The 23,822-nt window shown below is 42.6% G+C and overlaps 1 protein-coding gene across 4 annotated transcripts in view; it reads left to right on the forward strand.

The window, feature by feature from the left end:
• CEP112 (centrosomal protein 112) overlaps positions 1–23,822 on the forward strand; it is a 224,113-nt gene that overhangs the window by 150,638 nt on the left and 49,653 nt on the right. For 2 of the 4 annotated variants that reach the window (XM_081849578.1, XM_081849580.1), the window contains 2 exons: positions 10,850–10,912; positions 14,435–14,584. The exons of 1 other annotated variant lie outside the window; for it this stretch is intronic. In XM_081849578.1, coding sequence (XP_081705704.1) covers positions 10,850–10,912; positions 14,435–14,584 — 213 coding nt within the window. The remainder of the gene's footprint in view (positions 1–10,849; positions 10,913–14,434; positions 14,585–23,822) is intronic. One more of the 4 variants, XR_014153298.1, reaches the window with a different exon arrangement.

Here is a 23,822-nt window from a genome sequence, read left to right on the forward strand (position 1 = left end):
ACTAGCAATGCTAGTGGAATGGCTTGCATAAAGAAGATGTAGGAAGCCAGCTTGGTTCTTCTGGCTAGCTGCACAATGTATTATTGCAGGCCTAATACACAACCACTTGCACAAGCTTCCATTATTCTTGCCCTCTCACTGGCACAGCAGCCCATGCACTGGCGGTCAGATAGTGTTGAATGCAGACCAAGTAATAGGGACACCTCAGGAACATGGATTTTGGCAACTAGTGGGCAGTATGGGGTTGCCATATTTCAAAAAGTAAAATTCCTGACACCTGCAGAATTATTGAACTTTTTAAGAAACCCACCGGTTGTTTAGCTTTTGGGGGGAGCAGACCCAAATTTGGGGAAACCTACCCCCAAAATAGTGTTTTTGAACTGTTTCCACTGTTTTTCCCCATCACGTTGCCATACATCCGGGTTTTCCCTGACATTTTGCCAAGTCGGCAAAATTCCTCCCAGACACCATTTTTACAGCTAGTACCATCCATGTATAAAATACTTGGTACAATTTACAATGTATAGAATACCACTGAAGCCCAAAAGAGAGGCCTCCACCTCAAAGAGCTTACGGTCTAGATGTGGGCAATGAAGGAAGAATGGATAGAGAGGGACAAGGATAACAAGGAAAGGAGGGGGAACACAGACAGACAGACAGACAGACATTTAGGTTTTAGGTCAGTTGCTGAATCAGTCTGCTTGGGTGTTCTGGTTGCCACTGATGTGCTCCACTGATGTGGTGTCAGGGACTGGGCAGAGGAGGAATAATAATAATAATAATAATAATAATAATAATAATAATAATAATAATTTTTATTTATACCCCGCCCTTCCCAGCCAAGGCCGGGCTCGGGGCGGCTAACAAGCAATAATAAAAACAAATAAAATGAATACAATTTAAAAACAAGATTAAAATACAACATTAAAATATTGAAACATTAAAATATTAAAATGCAGCCTCATCACAGGAGGAGAAAGGAAAAAGAAAAAAGAAAGAGGGGGAGGGAATCAAATTGGCTCCAAGCCAAAGGCCAGGCAGAACAACTCTATCTTACAGGCCCTGTGGAAAGAAAACAGATCCTGCAGGGCCCTGGTCTCATGAGGCAGAGCGTTCCACCAGGCCGGAGCTAGTGTTGAAAAGGCCCTGGCTCTGGTTGAAGCTAATCTAACTTCCTTAGGGCCCAGGACCACTAGGGTGTTGCTATTTATGGACCTTGAGGCTCTCCGTGGGGCATACCAGAAGAGGCGGTCCCGTACGTACGAGGGTCCTAGGCTGCGAAGGGCTTTGAAGGTCAAAACCAGCACCTTAAATCTGACCCTGTACTCCACCGGGAGCCAGTGCAGCTGGAAAAGCACTGGGTGAATATGCTCCCATGGCAGAGACCCCGTGAGGAGCCTCGCTGCTGCATTCTGCACCCGGTGGAGTTTCTGGGACAGCTTCAAGGGCAGCCCCGCATAGAGCGAATTACACTAGTCAAGCCTGGAGGTGACCGTCGCATGGATCACTGTGGCCAGGTCAGAGACCGCCTCCCCCTTCTGAACCTTCCAGGGAGGAGGAAGATTTACAACAGGGGTTTGAGGAAGGTAGCAGCTCAGAGGCAGATGAAGCGAAAGGTTGGGAAATCATAGGAGAGTCAGAGCAACACCCGGCTGACATGTCATTAGAAAGCATTCCAGGGGACACACACACACACAGAGAGAGAGTTACAGATAGGTAGCCATGTTGGTCTGCCATAGTAAAAAAAATAATAAAAAAAATAAAAAATTCCTTCCAGTAGCACCTTAAAGACCAACTAAGTTAGTTCTTGGTATGAGCTTTCGTGTGCATGCACACTTCTTCAGATACACTGAAACAGAAGTCAATCTCTCACAGCAAGCACTCAGCCCAGCTGAGGAATCAGTCCTTTCACGTGGACTGTCATTCTGCCCTGCCAAATCCCCACACATGATTCAGTTCTGTGGGGACTTGGAAGCATTTTTCCGCCGTTTACGCCTGAAGGAGTATTTTCAACACACACAACAACAAGACAAAGCAGAACAAGCAACTACTTTACAACACAACACCTCTCAACCCACTGGACAACAACAACCACCCTCCCAACAGAACACTGACCACCAGCTACCACCGAAAAAGTGTTACACAAAAAGGGACTCCACGTGGACCCCTCCTGATGGACGCAATACCACACTGGACTTGTACATTGACTGCTTCCGCCACAGAATCCAAACAGATGTGACCAGAAAACACCATCGCTTACAACAAAATCTAAACCATGCTGAAAGGAGAGCCATAGATAATCTCAGAAACAACCCAGACATTATAATTAAAGAAGCGGACAAAGGTGGAGCTGTCGTCATCATGAACAAAACTGACTACATTCAGGAGGCTCACAGACAACTTTCCAATACCGCCTTTTACATAAAATTGGACTCAGACCCCACACAAGAATACAAAAAAGAACTGAACAAGATTGTTAAGGAGCTACCCCCACACATCCAAGAACAGATCCTCACAAACACACCAACAGAACCTCGACCAGGAACTTTCTATCTTCTACCTAAAATACACAAACCAGGAAATCCAGGACGCCCCATCATTTCAGGTATTGGCACTATTACAGTGGGTGTCTCCGGTTATATGGACTCTGTTCTGAAACCATATGCCATCAGTGCTCCCAGCTATGTACGTGACACCACAAATTTTCTGAGGAAAATACAATCTTTAAATAATCTTCCTAACAATACTATACTAGCTGCTATGGATGTGGAATCTCTGTATACCAACATCCCACACAACGATGGTTTACAAGCTATAAGGAACACCATTTCAGATAAAACCACAGCGGACTTTGCTACCAAACTCTGCCAATTTGTCCTTACCCATAACAACTTCAAATTCGGTGATGACCTGTTCCTTCAGATCAGCGGCACAGCAATGGGCACCCGCATGGCCCCACAGTATGCCAACATCTTCATGGCAGATTTAGAACAACGTTTCCTAAACTCCTACCCACTCAAACCTCTCTTGTACCTGCGATACATTGACGATATTTTTATCATCTGGACACATGGTCAACAGACCCTGGACACCTTCCGCCAGAAATTCAATGATTTTCACCCCACAATCAACCTAACAATGAATCAATCTATGCAAGAAATACATTTTTTGGACACCACTATAAAAATACAGGATGGGCGCATAGACACCACCTTATACCATAAACCAACTGACCGACAAACATATCTACATGCCTCTAGCTACCATCCCAAACATACCAAACAGTCCATTGTATATAGCCAGGCACTACGTTACAGCCGCATCTGTTCCAATTCTACAGACAGAGACTCTCACCTAAGAGATCTACAGCAAACCTTTTTAGAACTAAAATACCCAGCAGATGAAGTTAGACAACAGATCAACAGAGCCAGACTGATACCCAGAGAGAACTTGCTGCAAGACAGACCCAAAAAAGAAAATAACAGAACACCTCTAGTCATCACATACAGCTCCCAAGTTAAAACAGTACAACGCATCATCAGAGATCTACAACCTCTCCTGGACAATGACAGCTCTCTTTCTCAAGCTCTGGGAGGAAGACCTTTCATTGCCTACAGACAGCCACCCAATCTTAAACAACTCCTAACCCACAATAATACTACAACCAGACTTAACACGGACACTGGCACCAGAGCCTGCAATAAACCCAGATGCCAACTTTGCTGCCACATACACCCGGACAACACCATTACTGGCCCCAACAACATCACACATACCATCTCGGGACTATTTAATTGCTCATTGTCTAACATTGTGTATGCCATCAAATGCCAACAGTGTCCTTCAGCTCTCTATATTGGACAAACAGGCCAAACCTTACGCCAAAGAATAAACGGACATAAATCGGACATCAGGAATCACAAGACAGAGAAACCAATAGGAGAACACTTCAATCTCCCAGGACATTCTATACAAGATCTCAAAGTAGCTTTTCTATTACAAAGGAATTTCGGAAATAGACTGGAAAGAGAAGCTGCTGAATTGCAACTTATTACCAAACTTAAAACCATGGAGAGACCTGGTCTGAACAAAGACATTGGATTCTTATTCATTATACATGACAAAGCCATTTTTCACCTTCTCACCCCTTGCTTTTTCCTGTAAGACTTATTGCAGTCGTTAAGAGTCGTCAACAGGCTCATCACAGCTATCTGCCTATCACCCATTCCCACCACCCTTCTGAGTAATACCCCTCCCCACCTTCTCACTATATAGAAGGGTCTGGTGACTTCTGTTTCAGTGTATCTGAAGAAGTGTGCATGCACACGAAAGCTCATACCAAGAACTAACTTAGTTGGTCTTTAAGGTGCTACTGGAAGGAATTTTTTATTTTGTTTTGAGAGAGAGAGAGAGAGAGAGAGAGAGAGAGAGAGAGAGAGAGAGAACCTGGTGAGCCTTGAAAGTAGAAGAGCAAAGAGCTCAAAGACAGAGGGCACGTAGCACCACCCTTAGAAGTGACGAATGAGGAAGTGGGAGAGACAGGGGGTGGAGATTCACTAGGGCAAGGCCATTATCCAAGAGGCTGTGTTCTATAGCATCTGTCTATAATTACTGAATAATAATTAAAATAGGATGGTAAGAATCCTTCCCTTGTTTTTATACTTTCCTGGGCCACCATCCAGGAGCCGCTGACAGCCTCCTAACATGTGGACACTAGATACATACATCTCTATCAAATCAAGTATGAGAGAGGGCTTCATCGGTAGAGGCCTTGATCTAGTGCTGCCCCCCTGATTCATGGGTATTTTGTCGTCATGTTGACTGCCCTTATTTGGATGTTGGTGAGTGCAGACAAGAGTGGTTTATGGACCAAGTTGAGAGCTGTTATTCTCCAGTGCCTCTGGAGAAGATTTGTTCTGAAACGTGCTGGGCCAAACAAACCTTTTCCTGTACACCTTAAGGCTTCCATTTTTTCTTTCAGTGCCTTCTCGCTTGTTTTCCCCCTTGTCATTGTGTATGGACCAGAAATGATTGACTAAAGTGCATTCTGGTGAGTTAAACAAGCCTACCTTATGGTTTGAAGTGGGCTTGTTTGCTCACTTGAGAGCCTTTTAAACCAAAATCTCTGGTTCATATTTGCCAGGGTTCATCAAAAAATGAAATGAAATGTTTCAGAAGTTCTTCTGCCAGCCATGGGGAAGGAGGAGAGGTGTGCAAGCATTTCAGCATTATGTGTCGGTCAGCCCAATATTTTCCTTCCCTTGATTTCTCTGCCTGAGGTTGAATAGTAGCAGGACAGGAAAGGAGAACAGTGGTACCTTTTCATTACTGTGTGAGATGCCTGCTGATATTCTTGTGACATCTTCTAGATTGATGTCAGTGCATTACCTCTGGTTGGACTTGTACCTGAGGCTACCTTTCTAGATGCTTTGCCAAACTGCTTTCCAAAGTTTCAATGGATTGCAAAGGTGATTCATTTATCAGTGAGTCACAACTAGAAATATTTATTAAAGATTTGTTTTAGCAATGGCTTTTATGTTAAATGAGAATTGGGAAACTCAGTTGCTCATGTTTCCTGTTGCTTCAGACATTGTGCTTGTTTTAAATAACTTAGGTCTTCCGTCAATCAATACTTATTGGCTATTGATAACACTTAGGTAAGGAACAGTGTTTGCCTCTCCTTCAAAACGCATGAGATAATAGCATGCCATATGCCCCACAGTAACTGGGCAATACAGGGTGAGCTAAGGACATAATCATAAACACAGAGATTTGATGCCTATGTGGACTTCAGAGCTATAATACTTTAGAGAGACAGCTGCTCTTGCAAACTATGAGCCATTATGTTTTTGCCAAAACCAAACCCATTTGTCATTTCCGTTCTCCTCGTGGCTGCTCATCAAGGTATTTAGGAATGAAAACTTTCACTTAGGCAGCAGCCAGCTGCAGAGCTCATTCATTCAGGGAAACCACAACCCAGTGTTTATGATGTCAGAACTGATCACTGTATAAGCAATTGTTTGTAGTGTCACAAACACTGGCCCACAGCTCTGCTGAGTGAGTCAGACAAGAGGAAAGGAATGCTTCAAAAGTTCTCTTTACAAGACAAATATCTGTTAATCATCACTTTTGATCCGCTTAAGGAAGTTTAACATGGTTTTACCAGCAAGTAGTGTGTTTTCTGAAGAGTAGAGCTGCTCTACAGTAGAACTGTAGTGTATCTGTTAAGATATTACTGAAAAGAAAGCAGATAATACAGCCTTCATTAGCACAGTATGAAGGCCTTAAAAGATAGCACTGTACATCCTTTTGATCCAATTCCAGCTAACTGTTATCATTCAGGCTTTGGCTGAACATGGTGCAGCTTACAATATGGATATAATTAGTACAGAATGCTGACATATAAACGAACTGCATACCTGTAGCAGCTTTTCATCACTGGTAGAACGACAAGTGCATCAATTACACATCTCCCCACAACACTGGCACCCCTGCTTAAACACTTGCCCCTGTATTTAACTCATGAAACTTGATTTTAAAATGTTCAGACCTTACTGATGTCAATAGAATGTTCTTCCAAGGAAGCATGGGTATTACCAGAGCCTAATTGGATAAAAATAGGGACACAGGTGGCACTGTGGGTTAAACCACAGAGCCTAGGACTTGCCAGTCAGAAGGTCAGCGGTTCGAATCCCCACAACAGGGTGAGCTCCTGTTGTTTGGTCCCTGCTCCTGCCAACCTAGCAGTTCGAAAGCACGTCAAAGTGCAAGTAGATAAATAGGTACCACTCCTGTGGGAAGCTAAACGGCATTTCTGTGCGCTGCTCTGGTTTGCCAGAAGCGGCTTAGTCATGCTGGCCACATGACCCGGAAGCCAATAAAGCAAGATGAGCACCGCAACCCCAGAGTCAGCCACGACTGGACCTAATGGTCAGGGGTCCCTTTACCTTTACCTTTAATTGGATAAAAGGGAAATCTTTCAGAAACAAGGTTTAAAATATAAGGGGAATTTGACTATTTAAAAACAAAAAGTAGGATCAGATAGGATCTAGTTTCACCATGACTTACACAATTTCATTTTCTCAATTAACAAGTTCAGCCAGATGTAAAATAGCAGTTTCATAAGGCACCATGAAACTGGTCGTAGAGACTATTGGGCTCTGTGGGTCCCTCTAATAAGAAATGAGTTGGAACACAATGAACACTCCTTGGCTTTCCAGCGGACTTTTCTTTCCTTCTCATACTTGGTTCTGAAATAGCATATAAAGGTAAAGGTACCCCTGCCCGTACGGGCCAGTCGTGTCCGACTCTAGGGTTGCGTGCTCATCTCGCTCTAGAGGCCGTGAGCCGGCGCCGTCCAAAGACACTTCCGGGTCACGTGGCCAGCGTGACGAAGCTGCAGCTGGCGAGCCAGCACCAGCGCAGCACATGGAAACGCCGTTTACCTTCCCGCTATAAAGCGGTACCTATTTATCTACTTGCACTTAAAAGTGCTTTCGAACTGCTAGGTGGGCAGGAGCTGGGACCGAAAGACGGGAGCTCACCCCGCCGCGGGGATTCGAACCACCGAGCATACGATCGTCCTAGGCACTGAGGTTTTACCCACAGCGCCACCCGCATCCCGGGAAATAGCATATACCGTATGTCAAAACTGTAGTTACCATTTAATGCATAAGTAGCTTTTGGGTTGCATACCAAAAAGCTTTTGGTGTATAGGCCAAAGTTCTAAAACAGTGCAGAAAATGCACAGAATGCAGAATTGCATCTCTGCTTTCATTAAAAAAAACCCAAGTTTCTAGCCCATGTGGTTGCAAAGATATGCTGAAGAAATTCAGGCAATTCTTGTGGTAAAACGACAACGCTAAAGGGGGAACAAAGTTTTCCAGTAGTCTAGGGTGGGGCTTAACCTGCATAGCTGCTGTCCCTCCCCATCACTAGTCAAACTAGAATAATTCATGGGGAGATAATGCAAATTTGTTTGCTAGCAGAGTTTGCAGAATTGAATAACTTTGGCAAATTATTTCGTTCAGAATGTACACAATGTTAGTCAGAGTAAGTTGCATACAAACAAAATACTAAAACAGGAGTTTTGTCTTCCATGGCAGGAGGTACACATTCAGCTGAGTATCACTTCTTTTTGTGAGTTCTACAAAGTTCTAAAACTGCTCTGGGGATTGGGGGTTGTTACAGATACTAGCCAATTAGTGCTATACACAGTAGGCTTCTACTGCACAGACACAGGACTGGTTTTCTGTTAGCTGGACGCTGCAGAGAATTGCTTGTCTGATCAGAATGCCATGTGTGTAATTCCAGAGTGGCCTCATCAGACAAATAATTTTTTCATTTGATGACACCATAGCTTTCCCCTATATAAGAAGGCCCTCAAAATGTATTCCTGTTTACACAGTTCTGCCTTTGAGTGCCCAGGCTTGAGCCTGGGGTATTTATTTACATGCAGCAATATATATCATGCCCTCATGGGGCCTGCAAGACAGCTTGTAACACCAATTACAACAATATACGATCCATGTTACAATACAGACTAAGAAAAAAAAACCAAGCAAAACAACCAACAACCAGAAGCCAGATATAAAAATCATAGAGATGAGGAGAGAAACCAAACAAAAATAGTTTTAGCAGCACTCAAGAGCTCCCTACCCTTTATCTTTCTAGGCAGCGTACAGAACAGATGCTAGTTTCCACAAATTTGGTGGTAGTGTTGTGTTGAATGATCATTACTGCCTTTGCATTGTAATGGCATCTGTACTGCCATTCTCTCTGGTCAAACTGGTTTGGGGTGGAGTTTGTGTGTGTTTTCCCCCAGTGTTTTCTCAGTGAATGCTTACTGTCATGGGTAGCAAACTTTACATGAGCATGGATGCTGTGGGTGTCTAGAAGGGTTTGGTGCTGCACCATTCTTGAAGCTAAACTGCTTGTGGATGGGGTTGGTATCATTGGGAACACTTAAGAGGGTGATATAAGTGCAGTGGTACCTCTGTTTTCAGAAGCCGAACGTTCTGGTTTTCAAACGCTGAAAACCCAGAAGTAAATGCTTCCGTTTTCGAAGGCACCTTGGAAGTCAAATGGCTTCCACTGCCATTTCTTCCAATTTTCTCCATTGACTTCGCAGACCGCCCTTTGCGCCTCAGTTGTCGAACGTTTTGGAAGTCAAATGGTCTTCCGGGGTATCACTGTATAACAAAAATGACTCCATCCATTTCACCCCCTACACTGCTTGCAGTCTAATTTGATCAGTTTTGCATATATTTTTTGAATATTAGAAGGACTGGGGGGAGTATTATTGTGTTTTTATATTTGTTGGAGTGGCTGGGGCAACCCAGCCAGATGGGCGGGGTATTCTTATTCTGTCAAAGCCACTAGGCTTCAGTCCTCAAAGCAACACTCCTCCTCCACTGTTAGATTTCTATAATTTCTGTATAGAGCTAGTCCCACAGCAACTGCAAGCTGTACATCTTTTTCACTGCTCCACACACACAAAAATAATTGAAAAAATGCATAGAGTCTTTGTATATACATGACCCTGTTTTACTCTGTCCAATGTTGAAGAGACTCTTTGGGCCCTAGCTCTGCCCTTGATCACCTGTGGGTGGTCTCCAGTACCTGCACAGTGTTCTTTTGGCATCAGAGGAGTTCATTGCTGGCACAGGCTAAGTTATTTTCTTTTTTATATTTAGTTCAGAGAGAAGTTAATTCTGACCCACAGCTGCAGAATTGAGCTCTAAAGTTGAGCTCATAGCTTTAGCCACAGAGTCAGTTCTTTTCACTGCTTGCTTTTTCTAACGCTTTTCTCGAAACTCAGTGGGCGTTGTCCAGAGCTTCTTGTCCCCTTTCATAAAAACATTCCACATCAGCACAATGATTGTCTGTGGTGTGCTGTGCCTAGTGCCTGCCTGCTCCGTAATGGAACAGAGGAGCCCATGCATCAGAGCTGTTGGAGCACAGCCACTGTGCTGTGTCACCTACAAACATTTACTTAGAACATATGGCTTTGCCATTCTGCATCCAGAAACATGAGAACACTGAGCAAATTACTTGGGTGTAATTAGTTCTGAGAGATGTCTTTTTGGAACCGGTTATTAAAAGAAATCTTTATTTCAAAATTGTGGCCCAAGTAGGCTGGGGGAAAGGGGAGGTAGAGAAAATTTACGTGGTGTTTTTTGCGTGTGTGTGGTGAATTTCAGGAACTGAATTCAGGAATTGCATGTGATATCAAAAGCAGCAACGAACCCCCTCTTTCCAGATTGCTTTTTGGCTTATGAATACGATATGAAAGATAGGGGGGGCCAAAGGGAAGCCAAGTGGTTCCATAGCGTATTGGATTTTTACTTCAACAGCCGCCAGCTTTCAGTAAAAAAAGGTGTAAGAATATGACAAAAGGAACTTGCAGGCATCAGCTGGCATACAAAATCATAGAGTATGCATCACATTGTACCCTCACAGCCTCCAGTGGAGCTTATGGGTTTTTTCCTTCCCTTTTTTCTTCTCACAGAGATGAAGTCATCCCGATAAACTCTGTTTCTCCCCCTGTCTTTTTTTAATCCATAGAGTCCTTTATGTTTCTCTAATAATTGGCAGCAGAGGTACTATTCTCCTCCCCCCCCCCCGCCTTTCAAGTGATGAATAGTTGGCTGTAGATCAAAGACAAGCCCTAGCGGTTTTTTGGCTGCCACAAAAGGGCGTTGGAATTGGCAGAGATCCCAGCTGCTTAGTGATAGGCATGTAGACGAGGTGCCAGGCAATAGGGGTCAGTGGCAAAATGTCTGTACACGTTCTTCATCTGAGATAATCTGGTTTCCTTTTTGTGTGTGTGTATGTGTGTGTATTTCAGGCCAACAGCAGGTTGAAGCAGATTGAAAAGGAATACAGTCAGAAGTTTGCCAAATCTTCACAGGTAGGAAACATCAAAATAAAACAAAAAAAACCCCTACTTTTACAAAACTTGGTTTTTTGTTATTGGGTTGTTGTTTTTCCCTTTTCTTTCAGTTTTCAAAATGAAAATAGAAATAAGGCAGACTTGCTTCTGTTCTTGCAGTGTTAGTATGTAAACCCAGCTCGAGTTGTTCCCATGTTGTTTTGTACTTTGTTGATTAATACTTTTTGCCCTTTTGGGGGGGAGAGTAAGTGAATCAATGCTCTGCTCTATATCACTCAGGAAAGGCTCATACAGCTTCCTTGCTGGGTGATACAGGAAATGGTTGAACAAGGAACTATTGCGACCTGGTTTGCTTTATGCATGAACTGATTGGAAATTCAGAGGTGGTTGCTTAAAATATAATCTTACATATGATGCAAAGTGGCCTAGATGCTACTGAATCATAAAACATATTATACTATCCAGTGCTTTTTTCTTTTTTTTTTTTTTTAGAAAAATGTTTAGGGTTACTCTCATTTTCCACTCATATTGAAGTACTCCCCCTTAGTGAGGCCAAGCTTAGATTCACAAAATGTTTAGGGGTATGCGTCCCCCTGCCCCCCCCGAAAAAAAGCACTGATCCTACCTACCCACTTCTCTAATAGGAGCTATAGAAAGAAAAGAGACCCTTGGGAGGAATTCTGCCTAAAGACTGCTAATACTCCTAACTCCAAAACTTGGCGTGAAAATGGCGCAGCAATAAGAACCTAACTTGGCTGAACTGGCAGCCTGTAGGACTGACTTAATGATCCACAAGCAGGAACTTCTCTAGCTTTCTGCTGAAACAGCTGGCTGGAGTCCTTCCTGGGCAGCAGATTTTCATCACCCCCCCCCCCTTTTTTTTTTTTGGAGCAAATCCACTGACTGGGAAAAATATCAGTCTGTCATTTTAAGCAGCGGGTCTTGTTCTGGGGAACTGGGCAGTGTTCTTGGTGATATCTGTTCAGAAATATTTCAGCAAGACGTGGAAATGGAGCAGAAATATTTCCTCCAAGACGTGGAAATGGAGCACCTATTGAGAGCCAAAACGCAAGGTCCAAATAATTTTATAAATAAATTAATCAGTGACTGCACCAAGGATGGGATTCAAACTGTACAAGCAGTTTCTATACATATCCTGGAGAACGAGTGGACATATTCTTAGCCTGTGTGTTTCTATTTTCTTTTAATCTGAGGAGGCTGTTGTAAGGGTTTGTACACATATCACAGCCTTTTAGGCCACATTATTGGCACAGAGACCAAATTAAAATATTGGACTTCATCTTTAATTCTGAATGTCTTCACTTCTTGTGGGATTTGCATCAGCCTCACACTGTCATTTGAACAAAGTTTTCGTAATGTAATGTTAATAATAGGTCACTTGTAACTTTCATGTGGTCGGGCTGCTGACAACATCAGCCTAATCTAACACTCTCTGGCCTCTTGGAACATTTGCTTTTTAACACCCACACACGAAAAATAGATTCCAAGAAATTCTCTCTGAAGTTTGGGCAAAATAAACAATTACATTTTTCTCCCCTGAGATTTACTGCCCAAAGCATTTCCTTGTCTATCCACTGCTTTCAAAAATTTCTTAATACATTATTAAAACATCACAGCTTTTTAACCCAGAAGAACCTTAGAGTCCCATCCAGGTATTCTCACCCTGTGTTCTCTCTGCAATTTTATCTTAATTAAGCGAATAATTTAAAATTACTTGAGCTGGATTCTTTAACGTATGTTTCCATGGACTCTTTTGGTGGGATTGGGTGTGCTTTTTTAGAGCATCCCAACTTCACAAGCCGAATGACTAGTCTAATATTGTATACATCTGCACTGTTGAATTAGTGATTTAGTCCCAGAACATTGGGTAAGTAGGTAGATGCACATACACAATTTTTTCTGCTCAACATGCCATTTATTTAGGACAGAAAGGCAGCCATGAGATGATTGTACCTTGTACAAGATTGTATAAGATTGTACAAGATTGTACACAATTGTACCTTCAGCTACAGATTCAGCTACAGATGAGCTCCTTTCAAGAAAGCATTTCCCAGTTGTGTTCCCTTATTTAATATATTTTCATATCAGTTCTTTACTAGGGACAACTGTTTCCTTTGAATTATCCTTGTTCTTGAAAAGCTGACAAACTGTGCTAAACAGTCTATATATCATTTATTATTATTATTATTATTATTAGTTACTCAGATGCATCTGGGCAATTTGATATTTTTAAAAATCCATTATGAACAGATGCAACTGGAGAATAAGTATGACAATATAAACAGCAGATTGTATCATTTGATGTAACAAGCCAGAAATGAAGGTTGAGGGAAGTCAACGGGGTGGGGGGGATTGGAAAATGAATGTTTAGTAATGATGATGGATATTTGTTGCAAGAAAGAAAATCAATAAAAATTATTTATTAAAAAAGAGAGAGAATAAGTATGACAAAAACAGCTGCAATAAAACAAAACAACAAACTAACAACAATAAAATCCCCTGCTCAAGCACGTACACAGTCTACCTCATCACAATATTGCCTTGTTTTTGTTCCCAACTTGGGTCCAGAGTTCTCTAGTGCAAACAAGGATTTTTATATATCGGTGACTGACTGTCATTACTGCCTGAACCCTGGGATGTTTTCTCAGAACTTGGCCCAGTGGAGTCTAGTAAGGCTTTCTCTTAAGTGAGTGTGCTGAAAGCAGTGGCCTTAGATAGAAGACAAGTGTTATGACAAGCATGCATGCAGACTTTTGTGAGACTCTCATTCAAAACTTGCCAAATCATAGTAGGAACTAACTGCTATGTTAGATTAATTTCATAAACTAAATGTGATATGTCATGGACCAGAGTCTAGAGGTTCCCCCCCCCCAACAAAAAACCCACCCCTGACACAATTCTCTGCACATGTGTAGGGAATTTCCAGAGTCCAATTCAGACCACAGCTTTTGCAGCCCCTAAAAAACTGCTTCCCTTCCCTGAGCATACGCTGCAATTGACTGCAGCTTCTTCAAACTGGCAAAAGCAACTTCAAGAAAGTTGGCAAATGCCAACTAAACCAAAGTATCCAATGTTTATTGTTTATATTGCAATTGTCATTCTCTGGGGGTTAGCTCAGAATGTCATGAATCATTGCTACATATCCTAATGTGCAAGAATATTTCAGACGATTGATTTTACAAAATCATTGCAGCAAAGTGGAAAATTGGAAACCCTTATTTCCCATGTTTTCTCATAACAAATGTTCTTTGTTCTGGTGAGTAAATTATTGGGGAATTTTATAGTGGAATTTTTTTTCATATATTTTTACGTTCGGCAATTTTATGCCATTCTGGGTCTTGCTGTATTTCTTTTCTCTGTGTAGAATATTATGCTTGCTAGTGTTGTAATATGTTAATTTCAACTATTTAGTTTTCACAGTTGAGTTTGCTAACTCAGATTTTTGTGTCAAGTGTAAATACATGCAAAACATAAACTTCTTACTATTGTAGGAGTTTTAGCATGCTGTTTTCTTTTTAGATCATAGCTGAACTTAAGACAACCATTTCCTCTCTGACAGAGGAAAGCAGCCAGCAGCAGCTTGCTGCAGAAAGGCGTCTGCAGGATGTTTTACAAAAGTTTGAAGATGAGAAGAAGCAGCTGATTAGAGATAATGACAGAGCAATCAAGGTAATCTTGGGCTTTGAGTCAATGATGCTACCAGCTGTTTGAGCATAATTAAAAGTTTTGAAAGCATTGACTGTGGTTGCATGAATGCATGTAGCATTCATGTTCTTATAGCGTTCAACAATTTCATTCACTGGACTTGAACTGTGATACATTCATTGACCGGTTTTTCTATGGGAAATAATTGGAGAGAAATTTACTGTAGTAATTTTTTTATTTTTTTTGAATAACAACAGTCAACCTTTAGGTATGGGATAGCATTTTTTGAAAATATTCTGGAACTTTAGGGTGGGATTCAAAGTAGCTTTATAGAGACTGCTTCGTAAGCATAAACATTTGTGCTTGCCTGATGGAACTGTCTCCCCTCTCATGCTGTTCTTGGAATACTCCTGACTCCCCCAGAGCTGATTGGGGGATGTGGAGAAAGGAGATGGGGAAAGCCCCACTGCAATAAATTCTGCTATTGCAAAGACAGCCCTTAGTGTAAAATATTTCCGTGTTGGGACATATACTGGAAAGCACTCAACCAGACCTGGTAAATTGACCCTTCTGATAAAGTTAGTGCCACGTTGCTTTGTGGTTCCTTTCCAAGTCAACAGCTATAAAAATAGGCAGTATCTGGGGCCATTGTCCATCCATTTGAAGCCTCTTAAGAATGATAGGGGACGCGGGTGGCGCTGTGGGTAAAACCTCAGTGCCTAGGACTTGCCGATCACATGGTCGGCGGTTCGAATCCCCGCGGCGGGGTGCACTCCCGTCGTTCGGTCCCAGCGCCTGCCAACCTAGCAGTTCGAAAGCACCTCTGGGTGCAAGTAGATAAATAGGGACCGCTTACCAGCGGGAAGGTAAACGGCGTTCCGTGTGCTGCGCTGGCTCGCCAGATGCAGCTTGTCATGCTGGCCATGTGACCCGGAAGTGTCTGTGGACAGCGCTGGCTCCCGGCCTATAGAGTGAGATGAGCGCACAACCCTAGAGTCTGGCAAGACTGGCCCGTAAGGGCAGGGGTACCTTTACCTTTACCTTTAAGAATGATAGAGTTGGCCCGTCTTAGCCATGGGTAGGCAAACTAAGGCCCGGGGGCCGGATCCAGCCCAATCGCCTTCTAGATCTGGCCCGTGGGCGGTCTGGGAATCAGCGTGTTTTTACATGAGTAGAATGTGTCCTTTTATTTAAAATGCATCTCTGGGTTATTTGTGGGGCATAAGAATTCGTTCAGTCCACACCCCCCCAAAAAATAGAGTCCGGCCCCCTACAAGGTCTGAGGGACAGTGGACCAGCCCCCTGCTGAAAAAGTTTGCTGACCCCTGTCTTAGCAACAGACAACACAAGCATGAATAGTGTCATCCTCAGTAACTGCCCCATAACTGCAGTACTCTTCCTTTGGAGCCTCGCCTGCCTTAAGGAACATCTTTTCAGAGCAGTGTAACGCCATTTGTTTTGGCTTGGTTTTAGGAGCTCAGTCAGTTTGGAGCTTCGGTTTTGGATTTAAATCTGTTCAGCAGATTTTTATTTGCCACTTTACATGTTTATAAATTTGTTTTAACTTACTAACACATGACCAGTCTCTGGGACTGAGTGGGCTAGAAATACGAACGAATAATGTCAGGATTTTCTAATTCTTTAAAAGAGCACTCATATTCTTGGTGTCACAATGATATGTATGCATGTAAGTAGATGGACTCGCCTTTGTGACTGTTTGTAGGCTTGGGGCCAGTTGGCCTTTTTGTTTTGCATCGACTTTCTCCATGCTGTCTCTGTCCATTAGATGTTGTTTCAAAAAAGTTTGTGTGCACCCGGATTGGTTTATTTTCCAGCTATTTTGCATTATTTCTTCTCCTATGAGCTATTTCAGTATAATGGGGGTGCTTCAACTGGTATTTCTCCTAATTGGTATGTAGCAAAGATTCAGTCCCAATCCCCCATATAACTCAGGGTGTACAGATACTGGGGGGTGGGGTGGGCAGTGCCTCTGAACAAGGGGGGAATCATGCAACAAAAAGATGTATTCTAAGCAATGCAAGTTAAAACTACCAGAATGAGCCAGGGTCATCTTAATTGTAAAGATGCCATAAGTGCTTGAGGACCATATTACGTTCTTCAAATTGACATCCCTGCACATGCTTTCTTGAATAGAAATGTACTGCGGTTACATTTAACTGCAAAACAAGGACTGCATTAAGTTACCGGTACGTTTTGGCCAGGTTTGCACATAATGGTAAATTCAAACAAAGTATGGCTTACCAGCAATGAGGAAACTGTTCAAATGGTGACTACCTGAGAACCAGTTCTCGTATCAAGAACATTTGTGGCTTGTTCTTGTGGTTTGGAGAAAAATAAACCATTTGTGCTGGTTTCCACGTAACCCTATGGCAGTGCTCTGCCTTGTTTCCTTCTGGTGTGGCAAAAGGAAGAGGGTGGGCACAGTATGAGCAGGCATGTATGTGAATGCTTGCACATTCTTGATAAGCCATACTTCGTTTAACTATGGCTTCCTGTTATATGCAGACTCAGCCTTTGTGGCAAGAAATCTTCCACTATGCTACTTTCATTATTTTTTCCTACTTTTTATATGGCATTCCATTTCTAACAGTATTTCAACATGTGTAAGGTGAGGATGAGACTTACCTTGATTTTCTCTGGTTTCTAAGGATCATGCTTAGAGAAGCAGCAACACATTTTCTTGTTCCTGATATTTCAGTCAGTATGAAATCATTTCTTAAAGTGTTTCCCTCCAGGCAAATATGGTGAATGAAAGGTTAATCTCTGAGGGGCTACCCTTGCAAACCATTCACAATCTGAGTTACAAAGGAGAAGAAGCATCAGCCTTCATTACTAGACAAGATTGTGATTTGTATCATTTCGTAATTTTAGGGAATAGAATGATCCTCTGAAAAGCATCCTTCACCCAAAAGAAAACAATTATCCTCCAAAAACCTATTACAATGTGGAGAGATGATGCTCCTCTTCATATGCAAGGTGCTATAATGTTTATATTCATCTGTTCAGTAAAAGGGAAGCTTTTTTTTTTTTTTAGTGTCCGTGTTTGCATTTATTTTATGAATTAGATTTAGGGATTGCATCTTATTTAGAATGGGCTGCTCACATTTAAAAACGTAAAACAGGACTTGATGGAAAAATCAACAACATGGCAGCTGCACTTTCCTGGAAGTGACTGTAATGCAGCTGGAAACTGTTTACCTTTGAGGGTGGCATCTTGGCCCTCTGGGGCCTAGGTGGAATCTGCCAGCTTATTGTCACTCCCATTGTGGCAGGTAAGTTCACTGGGCCCCAAATGGTCTTGCTGCTCTTCCTCACAGGACAGGTGGGATTGATGTGCTCAGGAAGGTGGGTGAGGAGAGAATAGGATCCCAAATTAGCTGGTAAGAGCAACGGCAAGTGGAAAATGTGTCTGCTTTCTAGCACTTAGCAGTGATTTTTATCCTGACTGAACCATGTCATTTCCTAGATTCTCACCTTACTGCTTCAGTCCTATATTCAGCTGCTCGCACTGAAAATTTCTTGATCATGAGTGGCGGTAGCTGTGAACCAGGTAGATTTGTGAATTGGCAAAAAGGTTGGCTGCAACATAATGCTATCTGTTAGAGGATGAAGGATGCACTCTAACTGGGTGACGGTTTACACAAAGAGCTAATCTATTGAGGTAATATTTCTACTATGAGGATTGGGGGAAAGGTGATTTAAAAATACCTTCACCTTGGCTATGACCTTGCTGGCTTCCTGTTAGAGAATGAAAGCTCTCATGCTTCTCAGTGATCAGACGTGTTGCCATGCATGAGAATTACTAATCCCTTGAAAAGATCCTGGAATATTAACCTGGCCATCTCAGTACCAGTTATTCCCCCCCCCCCCCGATAATAACCCACTCCCAAAGACAGGTTCTGTAACAAAACGGAAAAATGGTGACACCTGGCATGAGGTGGGCTTTTAGTGCCTTTCTTAGGCACTTCTCTCTGTACAAAACTGGATTTGGATGGGAAAAGACAGCATTGCCTCAAACACGCTCCATGACCTTTCTCTGCAGACTTGTTTGTTCTGCTACCTCAAGCTGGAAAGCAGACAGATGCTACAAAGCAGCCATGTGGAATCTAGACAAACCATTTCTGTTCAGCAAAGCCTCATGCCTAGTGCTTGATCTAGCACTATTAAGACCCGCCTGAAACCACAGTCTCCTGATCCTTGATGCTGTAATCAATATCATTTTGCAATGTGTCCAGGATGCTGGACATGTTTTTACATGATCTTTTTTGTATACTGCTTAAAGGTAAAGGTAAAGGGACCCCTGACCATTAGGTCCAGTCGTGGCCGACTCTGGGGTTGCAGCGCTCATCTCGCTTTACTGGCTGAGGGAGCTGGCGTACAGCTTCCGGGTCATGTGGCCAGCATGACTAAGCCGCTTCTGACAAACCAGAGCAGCGCACGGAAACGCCGTTTACCTTCCCACCGGAGCGGTACCTATTTATCTACTTGCACTTTGAGGTTCTTTCGAACTGCTAGGTTGGCAGGGATTGAGCAACAGGAGCTCACCCTGTTGCGGGGATTCAAACCGCCGACCTTCTGATCAGCAAGTCCTAAGCTCTGTGGTTTAACCCACAGCGCCACCCGCGTCCCTCTGTATACTGCTTAGAGATGCTTAAATATTAAGTGTTTTAGAAATGCTTTTAAATAAACAAAATAAAACAATATCTACCCTGTAGATCTTGTAGAACTTGAACTCATATTACATTTTCCACCAAAAACTTTAATGCTCAAATCAGTTGTGGTACATAGGGTTCAAAGGCACAGCATTAGTTCATGGCTAAATAAGCTAAGACACTGATGCAATGAGCAATACGCCCCGTTGGCTCTTGTTACAGGGGAATAACGTTGTAAGGGTATAACTTCAGCACAGCAAGTAGGATGTTCCTTTGGACTGGGCTAGCAAATGGGAATTCCTTCCGGAGAGATGGTCCCAAGCTCTCTGCTTGTGCTGGGTCTGGCATCTCCATGGCCTAGGCAACTGAGGAACTGTTAGCAGCAGTTCCAAGCCACACGGAGTGGACTTCTCCTGAGAGGATTGGCTAGAGGCAGGCTCTGGTGGCACCAGAGATGGTGCTGGGACAGGAGGCAAGGAGGGCACAGGAACTGGGGCCAACTGGGCACACAGCATCTGGCTGATATGAGAGGGGACAGGCTGGATCTGCCATGGGAACCCTCTCTGGGATCCAAGTTCTCATTAGTAATGTCCCTCAGGGTGACTCTGCTGTGTTTTGAGGCAGGGACATTACCCATCCTCTGCTTCCCAGGTTCGTCAGTAGGCAACCCCTCCCACCCTTTGTCCTGCTCTGACCAGCCTCTCCACAACATTTCAGGGGTCATGGCAGACTCCCATCAATTGCAATCAAGGCATCTGTAAAGGTGAACGCCATTTACTGAAAGGCATCTTTTTTCTTCATTTCTGATTTTTCCTTCCCCTGTAATGTGCACCCAGAAGACAGTGCATGTTATGGGTGGCGCTGTGGGTTAAACCACAGAGCCTAGGACTTGCCAATCAGAAGGTCAGCGGTTCGAATCCCCACAACGGGGTGTTGCATTTTGTCCAACATGGTACATTCCCAAAATAATGCAACAGTTCACCCAATTGTTGTTTACTGTTCTAGTTTTCTTTTTAGACAAGTAAGATGAAATTATGAAAGATGAACAGAAATGGGTTCCCAGGGACAGAAAGTAATACATGAAACAACTTTAAATGTGTTATGGAGAAGGCAGCTTTTAGAATGAATTTAATAGTGGGCTCCTAAGAATCAAGCATCATTCAGAATGATCCTAGCCTCAAAAATCTGGGGCATCACAAAAAAGGCAGCTTAAAAAGCCAGGATTCCACCTCTTCCAACCAAGTATCAACGAAATAGCCTGTACAAAAGCCTGCGTAGGCTTTCCAATTGTCAGGCTTTGTTCTGCTTCCAGAGACTTTCTGGAATTCTGCCTTTTTCCTTTTCTCTTCTGGAACAGCATTGACTTGGAGGCTCTTCCAGCAGTGTAGGTGGAAATACAATATGAACCAACTTTTATATTCACCACCAAAAGGCTGTGGGAGCATTTGGCATTTTCAAAGCAAATGTCTGTAAGTCTACAAATTTTATTGCTGTGCAGTAAAGCTATTTGCACCTAGTTTTCAGAGTTTGACATATTAATAGAAAGTTATAGGCATTTGCATTTTCAAATGAAATATTAAACTACACCTGATATTTTCAAGAAAGGTGGACAAGCCAAAACCTGTGAGAAAAAACATGGAGGATGTTTGGTTGGAAGGTGTGACAGAAGATGTCAATGTTCAGGTTATTAGAACTGACCCATCCACTTCAGATAGCTTAGGAAGCAGGCTTCTATATCAGTCTGTAAAGGTGCTTTGCTTAATGCCCCTGCCAAGTAGCTTCTTAGATTCCTAAGGGAGCCCTACTCCTTAGACATATTCACATAGGATAGATCAATCAGTCAGTCAGTCAAAGGATATTAGCCATGTTGGCTTAATAGAAGCCAAGTTCGGAGTCAAGATCCAACTGAATGCCAATTTTGGGAAGAAAGAAACAGCACCTGAGGACTATTGCCTCAATTTCCCTGTTTGTGGGTTTCCAAAGGCATCTAGCTGTCCTCTCTGGGATGCTGGACAACAAGGACCTTGATCTGATCTCGGAAGGCCCAGTGATGTTCTTACGCTTTTGTGGGGAAATTCTCTATTTCAGGCTGAGGGTGAGGGTGAAATTTAAAGAGCAAAAGAACATGAATGTGCTTCCATTGTTAGTAAACTGAACCTAGCCTGTTGAGACATTCATAGTCTCCTGATTTCATATCGAAGCAATATGGCATTTTATATATTGCACTAAATCTCCCCAACTGCATTTTCTCAGCTAGCCTTTGGCCAATTAACTATGAAATCCATTATTGTGGTTCTGGAAGCATGTAGGTTTTCATAGTGTGCCCAACCAGGAAGAGAAAGAAGTGTTCTGTTTTACCATGCGGATGAGCTCAGAAAAACCTTGGGGTGCTATGCTTGCCTAAGTATTAACTACTCTGCCTTTTGTACTCTTAGCATAACTCCATTTTAAAGCCAGTTCTGCAAGATAGTACCCACCCCCTTGCTAATGCACTGTCTGAAGAAAACTAAGGAGATGGATTGAAATCATTTTTACAGATTCCTTGATAGTTACCAGCCTTGCCATAACATCTGTATTCCCTATCTTTGGAGACTAAAAAACCACTAAGGGACAGGACGTGGTGCAGCAGTCAACAACACATGCCTGGTTCCTCAAGCACAGAAATTCCTTGCTTTTCCCACGCAACTGTCATAGGCTTCATCCGATACACTTCCCAACCCAGCCTCATTGGGTCCCTACTGCTGATTCTGCCCACCTGAGTCCTCAAGAAGATATTACTTCTCTCACATCTGTGTTTCCGGAAAGCTGTGCATGCCACATCGCTTGAGGCATAATCTGACACAGGAGTTGGCCTCCTATATCTAAAAGATATATAGTGGGGCTAGGGGAAGGGAGATGAAAAAGCAAGTTTGCTTGGTGCTTTAAAAAAGCAACAACAGAAAAAAGAGAGAAACAGATTGGACCTGTATCAATAAAAATTTGCATTGCCAAATCCTTCATACCTGATGCTCTTTCTACAGACTGGGAGTCCTTCCATCTTCAGGAGACTGTTTTTGGAGATGCTGGAGAACATGCTCATTTTCTCTAGCTTTAGTAAAAATGTAGGTCTCTCCTTATAGGGCTATATTTAGGTTCCTTATGTTTTCCTTTCTAAAGTTAATGTAATTCATGTCCTTGCAATTCCCCTGAGTAAAAACAGCAATTACTGGTGCCTATGCAATAATTTGAACCGTATCAGCAGGTTCTAATTGTCTGCATACCTGGTAACACCCTTCACCACTGCTCGCTACGAAGCCACCATGCTTGGCTCACAGCTGATATTATGTGTTTCCTCAGCTCCTCTAAAATACCACACGGTAATTGACCAAATTTGGTGAAAAGTCTGGAAACTAGGAAGGGGGTAGAGGGAAACGAAAGGTGATTGATGTTTTGAGATTATAGTGCGGTTTGAGTTGTCAAGGTTAATGCACTATACTTTGTGGAAGTGCTGCCTTCCTTTTTTTTTAAATATTCCGTTTTTTATGCCCTTCTGACTGTTTTCTGCTCAGTCCCCATGAGTGGTTTACAACAGTCCTCGTTTGCAGCTGGTGTTTGGCGTGCACATGAGCTTGGTGCTGCCAGCTCAGTTTTACTAGAGACCTAAAACTTCATTGCTTTCTGCAGCTACAGTTTTGCCTTCTGCTTCTTAAATTAGTGCCTTTTGCATCCAACTCGGCTGAATGAGAAGTTCCCCGTGTTTTCTTTTTTCAGTCAAGCATTCAAAATACAAATAGTACTAAGCCTTGTTACGCCGTGGTATCCTTGGTTTCGCTGCTGTTGGTATCTCAGCTGTGTAAGAAGGCAGCATTTTATTAGATGTGCGAGTTGGTTTTGAAAGGGCTGAAACTCCCTACTTTTCTGCGCGCTTCTAATGAGAGAAGGCTGAGATGTAGCTGCACAAATGGGAAACCGGTGGTGCTCTGGAACTTGTTCTGTTTTCTGTTATTTTTTAATGCTTTTGCATTTTAAAAATGTCATCCATACCTCAAAAATATTTGAAATTATATATTAAAAAGTAAGAGAAAACTAAAGGGGCCCATCTTACCAGAAATGTGCCAAGCAAGCTTGGCATGAACTCATTTTGAATTGATGAAGTACTGTTCAAACACTCTGGCCTTCAGAATACTTTCTACCTGTATAGGAACATTGTAGTCACGAAGGGATGGAACTGAACACCACTAGTTTCAGTATGTTTTCTTTCTCTGCCAAAGAGGCCAAGAAACTCATAAAATCTCTGTTCCCTAAGAATACGGTTATTAGACATAAAATGGTTATTGCAGAAGAATTGCTTATATCCTCTGCATGGCTTGTCAGTATGTGATGATTTTAACTTTCTATTTACAGCTCCTCTTCGTTCTACTATCACCTCCCATATTCAGACTGCAGCTTTAAGTATCTCAGTAGAGTTGAACAAATTAAGGATCTCAGTATAGTTCAAATGGTTGTAGTCGAATGTTGAGGACAGTAACCAAAAAGATTTGTGGTGCATATGCTCGTAGATGTATTTGATTAAACAGCTTTGACAGGAAATAAATAGAGAAATGGGAGTA

This window comes from Podarcis erhardii (assembly GCF_964252035.2).
Source record: "Podarcis erhardii genome assembly, chromosome: 2".
Lineage (NCBI taxonomy): Eukaryota > Metazoa > Chordata > Lepidosauria > Squamata > Lacertidae > Podarcis > Podarcis erhardii.